Source organism: Gobius niger (assembly GCF_951799975.1).
Source record: "Gobius niger genome assembly, chromosome: 19".
NCBI lineage: Eukaryota > Metazoa > Chordata > Actinopteri > Gobiiformes > Gobiidae > Gobius > Gobius niger.
In genome coordinates, this window is record NC_136870.1 from 16,330,840 (window position 1) to 16,345,603 (window position 14,764).

Consider the following 14,764-nt stretch of genomic DNA (forward strand, 5'->3'; position numbering starts at 1 on the left):
GAGACACGCAGCCAAGCGTTGGAGCTTGAATTGGCTCAGATCCATCCATCCATCCATTTTCTTCCGCTTTATCCGGGGCCGGGTCGCGGGGGCAGCAGTCTCAGCAGAGATGCCCAAACAAAGATTTGGATGGCATTAAATGATTATCGGTAATAAGCCGTATTTTCTGTATGAATTTTGCCACACACCGTTCCAGCTGGAAAACGATCTTCAGTAAAGACATAAGTGGCATCATAAAAACTGGCCGTCAAAATAAACCCGAGAGGTCACAAATCCTGATACTTTAATCTGGTGATTACAGCATGTTAATCTGGGTCAGTTAGTCCATTATGTCCTGCTTCATTATGCCTGCTCCTGCCAAATTGAAATATATTATCCACTCTCTTTTCTGTACCACTAGATGTTGCTGTAGTTCATCTTGTGCTACCCCATAAATATATAGGCTATGGGAAATTATGAAAAGTGTCCAATAGTTGAATATCTGGACTAGGTATAGTTCATGAAAGATTAACCATGACCATGGTACTGTTGAGAGACTTGTGGCTGCTTCAGAGCACACACGGGTTTGTGCAGCTAAAGGCACAATGAGGACGGTTTCTGCCAGACAAATACATCAGATTAAGAGAACTGCTACAAAGCAGCAAACAGGTATTTGAAGCTGCTGCCTAGTCTCCCGAACATCAAGGTGTAGGACCCTCCAGAAGCTTGCAGTTGTGCATAAACCTTCTATCCGGCCTCCCCTAAACTGTTGAGAGAGTAACTCATGATGTGGACCCCCCACTCCCCTGACCTTTGGAGCCTCAAGCAAAACATCTATGAGGGTGGGAAGCAGTTCACAACAGCAACTTGGGGAGGCTAATCTGACATCCTGCAAACGATTCCGAGCAGAAACTGCTTGGATTAAAAACTCACAAGTTTAATGGATGCAAGTATTTTGAAGCTGCTATCAAATAATGTTCAAATGTAACTTGACCTGTTAAGATGTTTAACAGTGTGTGTGTTTTGCCTATGAACAGTGTTCAACATTGCCTATGTTTTGCTATTGAAAAACCCAAACATAGCATTTATATGGCCTATGTATAAGTCAACTGTCGATAGACCCAGTATGCAGAGGTAGTGGTTGGATTTACCGTCGACTATCCCTCTGTAGCTAGACACTGAGTAATTCCCGTTAATGCGGATAATGCCCAGGACACATTGCGCGCTGCCTGCGACGCACAGCTCTCCTTGGAGGATTTGGAGGGCGCTCGTGTCACCCACCAAAAGGACAGGGGCCGTGGACACTGATATGAACCCGCGATAACGAGGCCAGATTGACTTTTTCCAACATGTAACGTTAGAGTTTTCAAGATTTACTAATTCTCATAGAGGCTATATCTTCTGTCATGCACATTGCGCGCTCTGGACTTATGAGTTAATAAGAAGTCGGCTACGTCGGACGATGCACCTCGGAGGAGATTGTGAGGTAGGTTTTATTTTAAAGTTGGCATTCAGTGTGTTTGGATGTGCAACTACTTATATATGTTGTTTCACTTTATCATGTCATAGTTGGATGTTGTGCGTATTGATTACAGTTATGCCACAATTAATTATTAGTATTAGTTATGCATTTTATAGAACGTTTTGTTTTGTTTCTTTTTTTTTTTTTTTTACAGTTTGGGATAATTTATATTGTAGTCTATTATGTAGATAACAATGTAATCTAAAAAAATGTAAGAAAACATTGCATTGTGTGAAGCAAGCTCTGAGGCGCACAAATCCGTTCATCCTGTTTCCCCCGTGCGCTTTGATCAGCAGGGAGGTCTGTCACTGTTATCCCCGATCCTTACATAATGACAGCTCTGCCTGACTTAGCCTGGCATGAGAGGCAACCACAGTGAAACTAATGCACAGAGCTATTTTTAGCACTAATGTATCATGATAACCTAATGGCTTTGTATTTACTTTATGGGATTATGGGACACAATATTTCACAGATTCATTTTTTTCCACGTTGGAATTGATTATAATTTTACAGCAGTGAAAAAAATAATCAAGCCATGGTACTGCAACACAATTTCAATGTTAGGCCTAGTGAAGGAGAGACTTGCCAAGCCAATCTCACCCTGTGTTCAAAAGGTGATATGCTAAAAACATCCCTCTGAAAACCAATTAAGCAGTAAGTAATCCTTCTCACAGGCAGCATGGCTACTGTACAGTTGACTGACTGTGCATTTGTGCTTGTTTGTGACTAAGATGCGCTAAATGTATACTTTAAATGCACTGCTTTGTCTAATTTGAAATGACCTATTGTTACCACTTTCAATCCTGGTAAAAGGTGAGGTGTACTTTATTGTACCAATAGGGACAGTTTGTATTTGACACATCCTTCAATGGCACTGGTTCATCCTTGAGGAGAACAGGGCATCATGCAGTGTCTGGGACCCTCCTATTTTCTGCTATTGAGCTATCCAAACACTGGGAGAACATTCAAAATCAACACAAATAAGGCCACATGGACTGGGAATTGAAACCTTGGACCTTCTTTCTTTGAGGCACATTCACAAACAAAGAAAACAAAATCACTACATACAAAAACCCATAATTCACTTATTTTACCAGCAGAGTCACTGTGAGTGAGAACACGGTCTGTTCTATTCAGAGCCTGGCCTCTGGTTCTCACCTGTGTTCGCTAAATGGATTACAGTCTTTTGTGGTTTCATCCTTTCTCTCTGCTGTACTGCTTTCAAAAGGCTCTTGTCAAATGTCTTTTCTATGATACTGGTGACTTTTCTCTAAACTAAACCAAACCAAAGCTAATGTTGCAATGGTATTTTAATGTATTTGACTTCTTTTACAGGGTGCTAGTGGCAGTTTGTGGAATAAAACGGCCCAAACAACCCAAATCTGAGTTGCTTCTTTACAATGGACCCCAATGGCCTTGCTCTCAACCGCAGTCACTCTTTGGCGAGTGGTTTGGAGAAGTCATCCCCAACATGGAACAAGCCCCCGCAGTCGCGCAGCAGCAGCTCAGTGTCCTCGCCTCACTCCAGACTGGTCAGTCACGGTTGAGACTATTTGTGTGTCAAAGAAATGTCATTTTACGGCTGGATTTTGGCGTGGCAGTGCCTTTGTTTGTAGAGATAGTAGTCAGTCCTGTTACTTAAGTTGAATGTGAAAAACAGTGCTATATTTGATAACTGTCTTGACTCTGATGACAAACAATATTTTACTTAACAAAAATCATCATCAGCATTTTTGTATTTCATCAATTGTCAAGTGTCAAAACAATACAAAACGAAAAGCGACATCAAATCAAGATCAAATTGAACAAAATTAAGAAAAATCGTGACTGCAACGGAACTTCTGCTCATATTTAACCTCTTACGTAAAAAAAAAAATGACAAAGCGCAACAAAAAGGTGACAAAATTGTGTCAGAAAAGCAACAAAAACACACACAAAAAAACTACGAAAAAGAGACGAAAATGCTTCAAGAATGTGACATAAACGCGGCGACAACGCAGCAAAAAAAGTTACATTCTGGTTTGTAGGTCTTAGCTTTCAAATGACACTGGCCCATAGGCTGTAAGCTCCAGTTGAGAAGCTTTTAGATTTGAGTAAAGCTGAACTGGAGAAATTCGCTCAGTTAAATAACTGTGCATATTTGTTTTTTCGCTGTTTTTAGAAAAAAAATGTGTAGAGTTTGATCTGATGAAAAACCTCTGTGACTTTGCCATGTATTGATAATCTGGATTTTGCATGTCCTAGTTTTATGCTAATAATTTGGCGATATATTATTATTATTATTCATTACTTCATCCACTGTTTCCTCATGTCAGGATGTTTCCAAAATGGTTTGAGTTTTTTTTTTTTTAATGATGATCAGGCAGCATTCAGTGTCAAAAAGTTGTAAAACTGTAGTAAGTTGTGTGACCATTTTCAACATATTCTCTATAGACATCTAACTTTATAAAGTATAATTCCCTTGTAAACACTGAAGAAAGGGAGACATTATGGTGGGTAGAATTATGTATTGATCTCCCTACATAAAAGCCTAAAACTGTGTGTCCACAAATGTAGCGCAACAATCCAGTGTCACTGTCACATTTCAGCTCAGACTCTTCTATATTATCCACAGATCATTAAAGACTGGGAGATAATCGATGACCTCCATGTAGAAACGAACACAGGTGACAATCCCCTGGACATGCCCACCCCAGGCCTCTGTGAGGGGTATCTGCTCAAGAGGAGGAAGTGGCCTCTCAAGGGCTGGCACAAGGTCAGGAAATCACCAGTTTGTAGACGCTTGTTCTCATCTCTCCGCATTGCAGAATGTAATATAACAAGGATGTCTCATGTCGTCTTTAGCGATATTTTGTCTTAGAAGCTGGGATTTTGAGATACTCCAAGAGTCAACATGACGTGAGTCGCTTTTACGGTATTTTAACTGTAAAGTGTTTGGTTCTGAATGTGCATAAACTTGGTTTTTTTTGTGTCAGGTGTCAAGGGGACGAGTCCAGGGATCACTAGATGTTAGCCATGCTGTTATGTCAATAAATAAAAAATCAAATCGTATTGACTTGGACGCAGGAGATATTCTGTACCACATGAAGGTGACAAGATCTAGAAATACTTTGACATTTAAAAATAATACTAATACATGTTGCTAATACTGCTTTTTGTTGTCAGGCCAAAAACCATGAACTCTTTTATATTTGGGTGACAAAGCTACAAGCCCATCGTTTGTATAAGAAAAACGAGGCAGTTCAAGTTCAAAGTGGTTTCTTGCAGCCATTAAGTTTTGCACTTGGCCAAAATCTAACCAATGGGGTTGCAGTGAGTATCGAATTTACAGAGACATCATTTAGAATTTGCCTTTAATAACTCTGTTTCGTATCTTCCACATAGAGCCCCATAGCCCTGACTCTTACAGAAGCACAAAAGCCACCTTCAGCGAACACAGCCGTGAACAGCAAAGTGTCGGCCTGGCTCCAGCAATCGCACGCTCCAGAAACATGTGCTCAGGGTAAACATCACTCTCTGCCTCATGAAAAATACCTTCAAAAAGTGATTCTATGTGAAGTTTTCAGTCTGTGCTACTTTGTCCAGAGTTGCACCGGTGCCATTTGGACCTGTCGGAGTTAAACCGCTTAATCCAGAGGTTGCAAGCTCTGGAAACGAGCCAAGTCGTCAGCAACGGAGACCTGCAGCGCATCATTAGCATACAGGTAAAGCGCTTTTATATTTCGCTTTTGATTTAGATGCATCTCAGCTTTAATATGTGTCTCCGCAGAATCTTTCACTTGAGAAACCCAAAAGGCCGAGGTCTGCGAGAATGTGGGGACACTCGCGCACCCTGTCAAGAGTAGAGGCACTCGGGATGGTAAGCAATATCTCTATAGTTTCTTTTCAGATTTATTTACTAACTTTTGAACATCTCATAACTTTGGTGTCTTTCTTTTTCCAAAGCCTATTCGTGGGCTTCCCAAATCGGTGAGTAATCCAGTGGTGAATTTACTTATTGAGTATGGATGATGGGGTGCTTGTATTTAATTTCATCCCCTAATCCTTAATTGCTTCTATAGTGTCTATGTTGCGGGGAAGTGTTAGTGAATCCTGGTCTTCATGTTACACAGCTTTCCTCACTTATGACGCACACAGACCATTTTACACCAGTGATGAGTAACATCGCGGTTAATGCAGCAGTGGGGAGTTGTGTTACAGGAGTCAGATAAACCTTACAGTAACCTTGATCTATTGTGTATGTATTCAGTCTCTGCACAAGCACAGAACAATTATACATTAGTGCAGCACACAGCATAATGCCATTCTACAGTTTAGTTGCAAACAGTAAGTATACTGCCATCTAGTGTTCAGATTGAAGAACAGTTTCAAAGCTGCACAAACTTGTAAATTACAATACATCATGCTTATACTTTTATATATTGTTAGATATTTTATATAGACACTGTCCTACTTTGAGAAGTGGTAACCATTGTTTTGCTTTTATTTTTAGCTGTCTTCCAGCCAGTTGAGCAACTCCTCTCACCTGGGTGCGTCGATGCCCTCGATACCAGACTATGTTTACTCTCAGTTAGCTCCGCCCACAGCTTCATCACCTGAGAGCAAAAAACTCCAGCAGGACATCTGCACCACATCGCTACGAGGTCAGAAACAAAACTGTTTATTTGCACTCTCATTCATCCTGTTAATCCCTTTGTGACTGAATCAAGCAATCTCTTCCATTTTAAGCTTTTCTCTATGATTATCAAGTGGTGCCCTTTATGAATATGAGCCAAAGACTCAGATCACTCCTATGTTAGGCTGCTACATGTGGGAAACATGCAGCACATACTGTCTTTAAAGATTTTTGATTAACCAGCCCCTTTCAAAAAAGGCTTCAAAAAAAGTCTATAGACAATTTTAAGAGTGAAGAGTATAGGTTACTTTCTTTTCTATCTTCTGTTTCTGTTTCCTAAAAACCAAAGGGCACCTTCACCATAGAACGATCAACATACAGACACCTCCTGAGCACTTGTTTTGGACTAAATACCTGTATTTTTTTTTACACAGAACTGTACAAAGGTTTATATAATGTTTTCTTCTTTTCAATGTTAGTTCTTTCGTCCCTGAAGTCAGTCCATGAGACCCTCTGTCTCGAGCGTCAAAAACTTCAAGAAGTCTGGGCATCGAACAACTTGAGCCAATCCAACACATTACATGTACCAGTGAGTCTCCTTTGATTCTGAAAACGCTAACCCTAACCCTAATCCTATAACCCTAACCCGAACCCTGTATCCTTAAATGTTTAATAAAAATGTCTTCCTATCTCTGCAGTCTGAGCTGACGGGATGTTCGTCCCGTGGCGCTCCATCAGTGGTAGATTCAGTTGCTGAATATTTTGACGCCAGTGACGACCTTCTCGGTGGGAGTTCATCTGAGCTCACGGACGAATCCGGACTGAGCGATGGGAGCACGACCAACTCTGAGCCAGAAGAGGGACACGGTGAGTGGACTGTTGCAGCAACAAATGATGCAAAACTTTGTGGGTAAATGCTCTAGATTAAATTAGAGATTCTCAAATTTGTGGCAAACATAAAGCAGCTTCATAATAATACACAGAGGACTAAAAGCTTCATTAAACTGAATAAAATGCACTTCAAAAAAATTCAATAAAATCCCATTGTTAACTTGTTTTGCTCTCATTGCAGCGTTAGCCACTCGTGAATACCGTGCCAGCATTTCCAGAGCCCCCAACAGTGTCGCCCCGAAAAGCACGGGACGGCGAACCACACTGCCCGCCCTCTGTCCCGACAACAGCCACGTGGGGCTCATGGCCATCCTATACAACAACATAGGCACGTTTCCAAACAAGCACTTACTATGATTATATGTTCATTTAAATATAAGCATTTACCTTGTTGTGTGTGACTTTTAGGGAAGGATTTAGCTCGAGTGTCGATGCCGGCGGCTCTGAATGAACCGGTGAATCTGCTGCAGAGGCTTTGTGAGGAGCTGGAGTACAGTGAGCTGCTGGACACGGCTGCCAACACACCAGACCCATATCACAGGATGGTAATAAATATATAACAAATTAAAGGGATATTTCAGGATTTTTTACATAGGGCCTCATTTCTTGGTTATCTAGAGTGTTGTTGATTTCTAGAGTTTTTTTTTTTTAATTCATGCAGTCCTTATATTTGATTTGTTTAGTAATGCTAGGCTAGTGCTAGGCTAGGGCATATCTATGGTAACTAGTAGCCTGCATTAAAAACCTTCAAAATCATGGGGTAGTCCTCCAGACGTTGCCATATCTGATTTGTAGAAAGCTCCTTTGTGAATTCCACATGTAGTAATGGCGGCCGCCGGTAACCTAGCAGATCACTCCCCTGCTGCGTAGCTTACAACCAGGAAGCTGATGCTGCTCAAATATAAGTTCTTTGCAAAAAAAAAAAGCCAAATGGTTATATTTAAAAAAAATATTCAGTCAACACAGACATTTACATCGATAGTCTGGTGTTATAAGTGATTTGCCTCAGGTGCTCTGTGCTTGGGGTCAGACTGTTTATAATGCAGGCTACTAGTTACCATAGACATGCACTAGCCTAGCACTGGCCTAGCACCACAAAACTCTTCAAATATAAGGACTTTATGAATTAAAAATATATATAAATATCTCCAGAAATCAACAGCACTCTGGATAACTAGGAAATGAGGCCCTATGTCAAAAATCCAATTCAATGGCAATGGTGAAAACTGTAACATTGTGGATTTCCAAAGCATTCTATAAACACAATTTAGTACCAAACATTTTAACTCTCCCGTTCTGCTCCACAGCTCTACATCGCTGCCTTCGCCATCTCCGGTTACTCCACGGCTACCTTCAGAAACCGTTACAAACCCGTTAACCCGGTGCTCGGAGAGACTTACGAGTGCATCCGAGAGGACCGCGGCTTCAAGCTCATCAGCGAACAGGTGAATGTGATACAGTCATCTTCGCAGCGGGACGATTGTAACAGAGCCTTTCATTGCACCCTGTGGGACGAGATGATTAAGCTGATAACTGATGTGTGACTGAAAAGCTGCCAAAGAGAGAAATGTGTCCTATTCAATTCTCCCAGTCTAAGTTACGAATGACTAGGAGTTCACACAACAGATTAAATCATGTTTAATCTTTTTTTTTTTAAACCTCAGTAATGTTTTTTTCAGGTTTGCCACCATCCGCCCATTTCAGCCTGTCACGCCGAGTCGGACAACTTCAGCTTCTGGCAAGGTGAGTCACTTTAATGTAGTTAATAAAAGGCTTTTAATCGTTTCTTATGCACGTTTTGTTTTTCCTTTCAACAGACCAGAGATGGAAGAATAAATTCTGGGGAAAGTCCCTGGAGATTATACCGACAGGAATGGTCAATGTCACGCTTCCAAAGTAATGCATTTATTACATATTTGTGACATTAACCTGAGCCAACAAGCCAAATGTTGATATTAATTTAGCCAGGATTAGACATGAATTTAATATAAAATAAAAAGTGATAGAACTGATGAAAATATACATGGATTTAAAATGACTATGACTGATTACTGATGATTATTCCAGGTATGGAGATCACTACGAGTGGAACAAGGTGGTGACGTGCATCCACAACGTCTTCAGTCAGCAGCGATACCTGGAGCACTACGGAGAGGTCACCATTCAAAACCTCAACAGCAGCGTCTGCACTTGCAAGATCACGTTTGTCAAGGTAAATGAGAGAAAACCTCATATTCGACTTAACCCAATAGAGTCGTAATTGTTGCGAGAGCAGGCCTCCAGTTCTCAAACTTGTGCTTGAAGCCAGCACGAGCACTAGCACGGGGGAATGGGGAAGATCCTGGGATTTGGCCGACTGTGGCTCTGATGGTAGAGTGTCATTGTGTTCATGGGCAAGACCCTTCACCGCCTCCATTACTTCAAAAAGTCACCTAGAAGAATAAGTAAAACGTTTCTTGAAATAATAAGATTTATCCTTGTAGTCCGGTTCACTATGTAATTTCGCCAAATTTTTGTTGAGAGTATCAAAACTATTCATTTTTGAAAGTTTCCATTTGCTCTGATATGTAAAAAAAAGAAAAAAAAAGTGCAATAATAGCGATAATAAATTGAACAAACATTTTTATGGGGAGTAAAAAACGTAGATGGCCGGAAATCTACAAAATCTGGCAGAAAATTTAATTTGGTCATATATTTCATGGAGTTACCGTAACAACGACCAGAACTACTCTAATGGGAAAATTAGTATAATTGCACAATTTTACCAAATGACAAGGGCAAATGGAAACATTGTTTTTCTAATTTCTTATACCAAAAGGTTTCCAAAAATATATAGTTTTCAAACTCTCCACGAAAATCCCACAACAGTGAAACCTAAACCTAACATAGTGAAACTTAAACATAGTGAACCGGACTATGGATTTGAGGACCTATAATTACAAGAAATCTGCCAGTGGGGTAATTTTTTTTCCTTTTACATTTGAATTAAGAAAAATAATCTAAAACTTAATTCAAGTAATGAGCTTCTTTATTCTTAATTTAAGTGTAACCCGAATGATCCTGGGAGCTATGTTGTCGAAGGCTTTGTGGCCCTGGTTGGGTCTCCCATGGCAAACAGGTCCTAGTTGACGGGTCAGACACTGAGCCCCTTTTAAGAGACCAACAGGCTTGGTTAGAATCGTTAGGCTGTCCTTCCGTAGACTCAGCACCTGCAGGAGGAGCCATAGGGGCTGGTGCAATGTGATTTGGGCAGCTCAAACGGTTACCCCCACAACCTGGCAAAGGACAAGTGGAAGAAGATGGATGGAATTTATGTGAAAAAATATCTTGCCACACTGGAAGATCTCTTGAAATTAGTTACTCGAATCAAGGACAGATGTACTTATTTCTAGAATACTAACCTCTATAATACAGTATTATGATAATTGTGTGGTTGGTTGAATTTTGGAGGTCATTGGCTCAGATTGGCAGCCATATGTCCGTTAGCCCCAGGGAAGTTTATCTCTACTGTGCATGAGGAAAGGAAAAATACGAAGCACCATGGGAAAGGCACTGCATAAATCCGCTGTACTTGTAATTATAATTCAGTTTCTTCTATGTTTCTCCACAGTCCCGCTACTGGGGTTCGGAGACGAATAAAAACGAGGTGCAGGGGACGGTGCTGGATGAGAGCGGGAGTGTCATTCACAGATTCGGAGGGTTGTGGCACGAGGGCGTCTTCTGTGACACGCTGCCCACGCCCAAATGTGTCTGGAAACCGAGTGAGTGCAAAGTCTTTGGTGTCTGAGCAGGTTTACAGTCTTTAACACCAGCTGAATGCAAGCCAGAGCGTAACAGTGCAATAGACTTAATAACTGTCTCCTCCCACAGACCCTCAGCCAAAGGATCACCTGCTGTATTATGGCTTCTCTTCTTTCGCGATGGAGATGAACGAACTGCCCCCAGAGCTGGAGCATTTCCTTCCTCCAAGTGACTCAAGACTGAGACCAGACCAAAGGCGAGTACCCTTTTTTTTTTTGACGCGTAGATGCTCTGAATATCAATAGGTCTCATTTCTATTCTATAGCAGTAGTTCTCAATCTCAATATAAATCCCATGGCTGATGTCAATCGTGCCTGTATGATGATTTCCCCAAAATGTGGACCGAGGTACAGTACTAGATGGGCTTTTGACCCCTTGTGGCTTGTGTTGAATTTAATTTTTTTGGAAAGTTTGATCTATATGTTATATATGAGACCTCGTAATACTGTCTCGTACCCAGGAGGTAAAAAGTTACTAAAAAGTGCGTGTTCTCCGAGTTGATTTGGTTCTTCTTTTCTTTTTTTTTTAAACAGAATGTTGGAAGACGGGCTGGTGGACGAAGCAGACAGAAAAAAAGATGAGATCGAGGAACTTCAGAGGCTGCGGAGGAAGGAGCTCTCCAAAAAGGGGGAAGAGCATGCTCCTAGATTCTTCAAGTAAGTTCACTTTATCAAACAAACCAACGCAGTCACACTCAAACTTCGGATATACTTTCGAGGATCTTTTTGTTTTCTGTGCAGCGAGAAATTACCCTGGAGTTTACTTCTTTTTTTTTTTTTCTTCAGGAAAGCCAAGGACCAGTGTGGGCGGGACGTCTGGGTGACCAAAGGGACTTACTGGGATCTCAGGGAGAACCCGGGCTTTGCCAGTTTAGACAATCTAAAGCTTTGGTGACTTTGTTATAAATCTTCGTATACAAATAAACTTTTTAAGTATTGAAACACAGACAGCATTCATGATCCGCTCCGGAGTTGAAGGAGATTGTGCTCAAGTGTATTTAGATTATTGTTATAATATACAACCATGACAGGTGCATGGGAAGTATCTGCTAGTCAGATAAGGAGAAAAAAGAAAAAAAAAGAAGTTAATGTTACCAAATATGATAAATAAAGAAGAAATGTTGTCAACAGTTTTGTGTTTTGTTGTTTCACCAAAATGCACCCGCTCACAGCTTTGGCGTTATCACTTTTATTAATAAAAAAAAGAACAATACAATATACAGATGCCACCTTTAATAAATAACAGCTTTCACTTCAAAAGTCGTATTAATATTTTAACAAAATGAACACATTTTCTGCTGATTGTCATTGTACAGGGCTCTTCTGCTGCTGAGGATGAAATGTCTGTGGGCAGTTTTCCCCTGGACGTAAACGATCGATCACACACAAAATAAACATGCGCATCACACTCGACCCGGACCCTGCTTCGTATTTAATCATTTACAGCTAAAATCCCTGAAATTACAGCCTGGATACCTTTCATCAAAAATAAAACAAGTGACACAAACAACACAAAATAGAGGGGTTAAATCTTCAATATTAAATTATGTTCATGATTCATTTTGCTGTAATACCAAAGTGAACCAGTAGGGGTCACACCTTCAGCGCCAGTGTTGATCCACAACACGCGCTACACTTTCGATCAATTGACAAACTTTGGGGTTTCAGTCAAATGTGTGAATTGCACTTAACTTATATTTGACTGATTTCTCACAATAACTGTATCAGATCAAAAATAATAAATATGATGCATAAATTACATGGGTGGGTCCAATCATACCATACCATTCTCAGCATTTAAATGGCCACACAAGAATTCATTGCTTTTTGAAATAGACCTCTCTGTCACACAGATTGTCTAGTAATAAAAAGGTTGGAGACACTTTTCAAGAAATAAGATACATTTTACAGTGCACACTTTCAGGTTGATCGTCTTTATACATTTTCACATTTATCTGATGACTGTTTCCGAACACCCATCATTATGTCATGTCCTCAGTAGTTGACGGCATATGAGTCTTTTGTTCACACAGTGGGTTCAGGAAAAAGTAAAAGTCCATACAACATTTTATGGGCAAAAATAAATAATAAGTTAATCAAAGTTTTGGGAAAATAAATAAATAATGATAATAATAATTCAAGGGCTTGTTTGAATCCTGTAAAAGACAATTTCTTTGCTTTTAAGCTTAGTGGGGCTGTTTTAGAACATTCGTGAAATTCACTTTATTGCCCATGACAGACAAAGGTACAGCCTCTATATAAGCCTTATTGTAGGACTTTCAAAAGGAAAAAAACTGCTTATCATTTGAATGTTTTCAGTATCCGACTTCGATAAAAGATGGGTATGAATGCTTCCTGAACCCACTGTAAATATATATATGTTACTGCGAATAGCCTGTTGTTTGCGGTTCTTTGCCCCGCAGTGGCGTTGGGGGCAGTTGGGGCACCTGCGTTGGGTGAAGAGCAGTTCTCTGATCACACTTGATCTCTGTCACTGAGCTGCAGCATGTGTCACCTCACGCTGGAGCCCAGAGAGGAGACGCCTGGCCACTCTCGCTTCCTGTGTCGCTGCTCAGAGGGCGACAGCGTCTTGTTTATTTACCTACAAATGCGGCCGCTTCGAACAAACCCGCATTTACACGTCACCTGCTACTGCTACTGCCAGCTGCTGATATAGACATTTCCCCATTTATACCGGTATTTATGGTTATACATGTTTGTAAAATAAGGGAAGTCCAAATCAGTAGAGGGTTTTAGGATTGTAAATGTTCTCATGTGCTGCGACAGACCCTGGTTCCTCTAAACACAAACAAAAATAAGAATTTTCTCCACATAAATCCGAATACACAGATCAAAAGGCAACTATTCTTCAGTATTTCCCATCTTTTAAAATTTCTAGTTGCTTCTTGTCATGTATGGTTCACATAAGCTCCACATGTTACATTGATTATTGCAGATGCTTGTCGGCTACATGAACTGTTCATCACAGGAAGCCACAGCAAACCAGCTGCTTGGTGATTTTTGGCAATTTTCTTTTTACACCAGATGCTATTACTGAGACTGGAGTGGGCAGTGTTCGTAAGGGACTCAATATGCGTTAGTATTAGTCGCTCATACTGTTCAGTTCCATGTCCAAAAAGGATGGTGGATTGAAAAGACTAGAGGGGCAGTATTTTTAGGATGTCGGTAATTTAAAATCAGGATTCCAGTGTTTTAAATTTATTTTCTGGTAATCTTAATGTCGACTGATAATTTAAAGTAATCTTATTAAACAGCACCTGATAACCTAAGTTCAAGAATCCCTTTTAAATCTTGTTACAAACGTGCAATGTTCTTCCCTCACCACTAGTAGGAGCCAGTTCTAACACAGCCACATGAGAGGGGGTAATTTATAATTACTGTAAAATTATGAAGGGGAACTGAGAAGCATTTTGTGGTAGGCAACACTGACTACATCTGAATGGTTAAGAATAAAAGGGGTCGACAGGAGACAGACAAAAACATTTGATGCATGAAGAAGAGACAATTTCCCCAGGGCGACTGTCAGGTATAGAGATATAAAGATCATTTTTTTGTAAATTTACACGTTTGGAAAGTCGCAGGTGTTTATGTGCCTCTAGGACAATGGGGCAGGACCAGTCACTTCACCTCGGCCTGTTTGGGGAAACAAACTGTGACATCAATCGTTAAAACTTATGTTACCTTTTGACACTTTGACAAAGACTTGAGATATTTTTCGATGGTAAAGTCAGAGGAGTTGCATGTGCCTGACCAGTCATCCCTAGTTTGTACAAAACAACTTGAGTTACAGTCTGTAATGTTTGAAAAATCATTTAAATTGGAGTTTAAACCTTTCTTCCAATACAATTAATACAATGAGCATTCTTTAGAAGTTGATGGAGCTGGCATGGATTCCAGACCAACTCCACTCGTGACAAAAGTGACTAAGTCTGA

General features: G+C 40.4%; 1 protein-coding gene across 1 annotated transcript; it reads left to right on the forward strand.

Moving 5' to 3' along the window:
* The first annotated feature begins 1,409 nt into the window (after positions 1–1,409).
* Positions 1,410–11,763, forward strand: osbpl7 (oxysterol binding protein-like 7). The gene is made up of 23 exons (XM_079577500.1): positions 1,410–1,465; positions 2,840–3,036; positions 4,119–4,259; positions 4,349–4,402; positions 4,480–4,593; positions 4,670–4,816; positions 4,889–5,006; positions 5,090–5,208; positions 5,274–5,363; positions 5,450–5,473; positions 5,997–6,147; positions 6,599–6,708; positions 6,818–6,986; positions 7,192–7,338; positions 7,419–7,555; positions 8,318–8,455; positions 8,690–8,753; positions 8,828–8,906; positions 9,078–9,222; positions 10,621–10,771; positions 10,881–11,007; positions 11,345–11,467; positions 11,597–11,763. The coding sequence occupies exons 2-23, from the start codon at positions 2,905–2,907 to the stop codon at positions 11,703–11,705; spliced, it is 2,589 nt and encodes an 862-aa protein (XP_079433626.1). The 5' UTR covers positions 1,410–1,465; positions 2,840–2,904; the 3' UTR covers positions 11,706–11,763.
* Positions 11,764–14,764: the final 3,001 nt, after the last annotated feature.

Bases quoted from the DNA above. Each gene is read 5' to 3' on its own strand.
- osbpl7 (XM_079577500.1), top strand. From the start codon at position 2,905: ATGGACCCCAATGGCCTTGCTCTCAACCGCAGTCACTCTTTGGCGAGT. The intron at 5,364-5,449 runs GTAAGCAATATC...CTTTTTCCAAAG, and splicing joins GAGTAGAGGCACTCGGGATG to CCTATTCGTGGGCTTCCCAA. The intron at 6,987-7,191 runs GTGAGTGGACTG...CTCTCATTGCAG, and splicing joins TGAGCCAGAAGAGGGACACG to CGTTAGCCACTCGTGAATAC.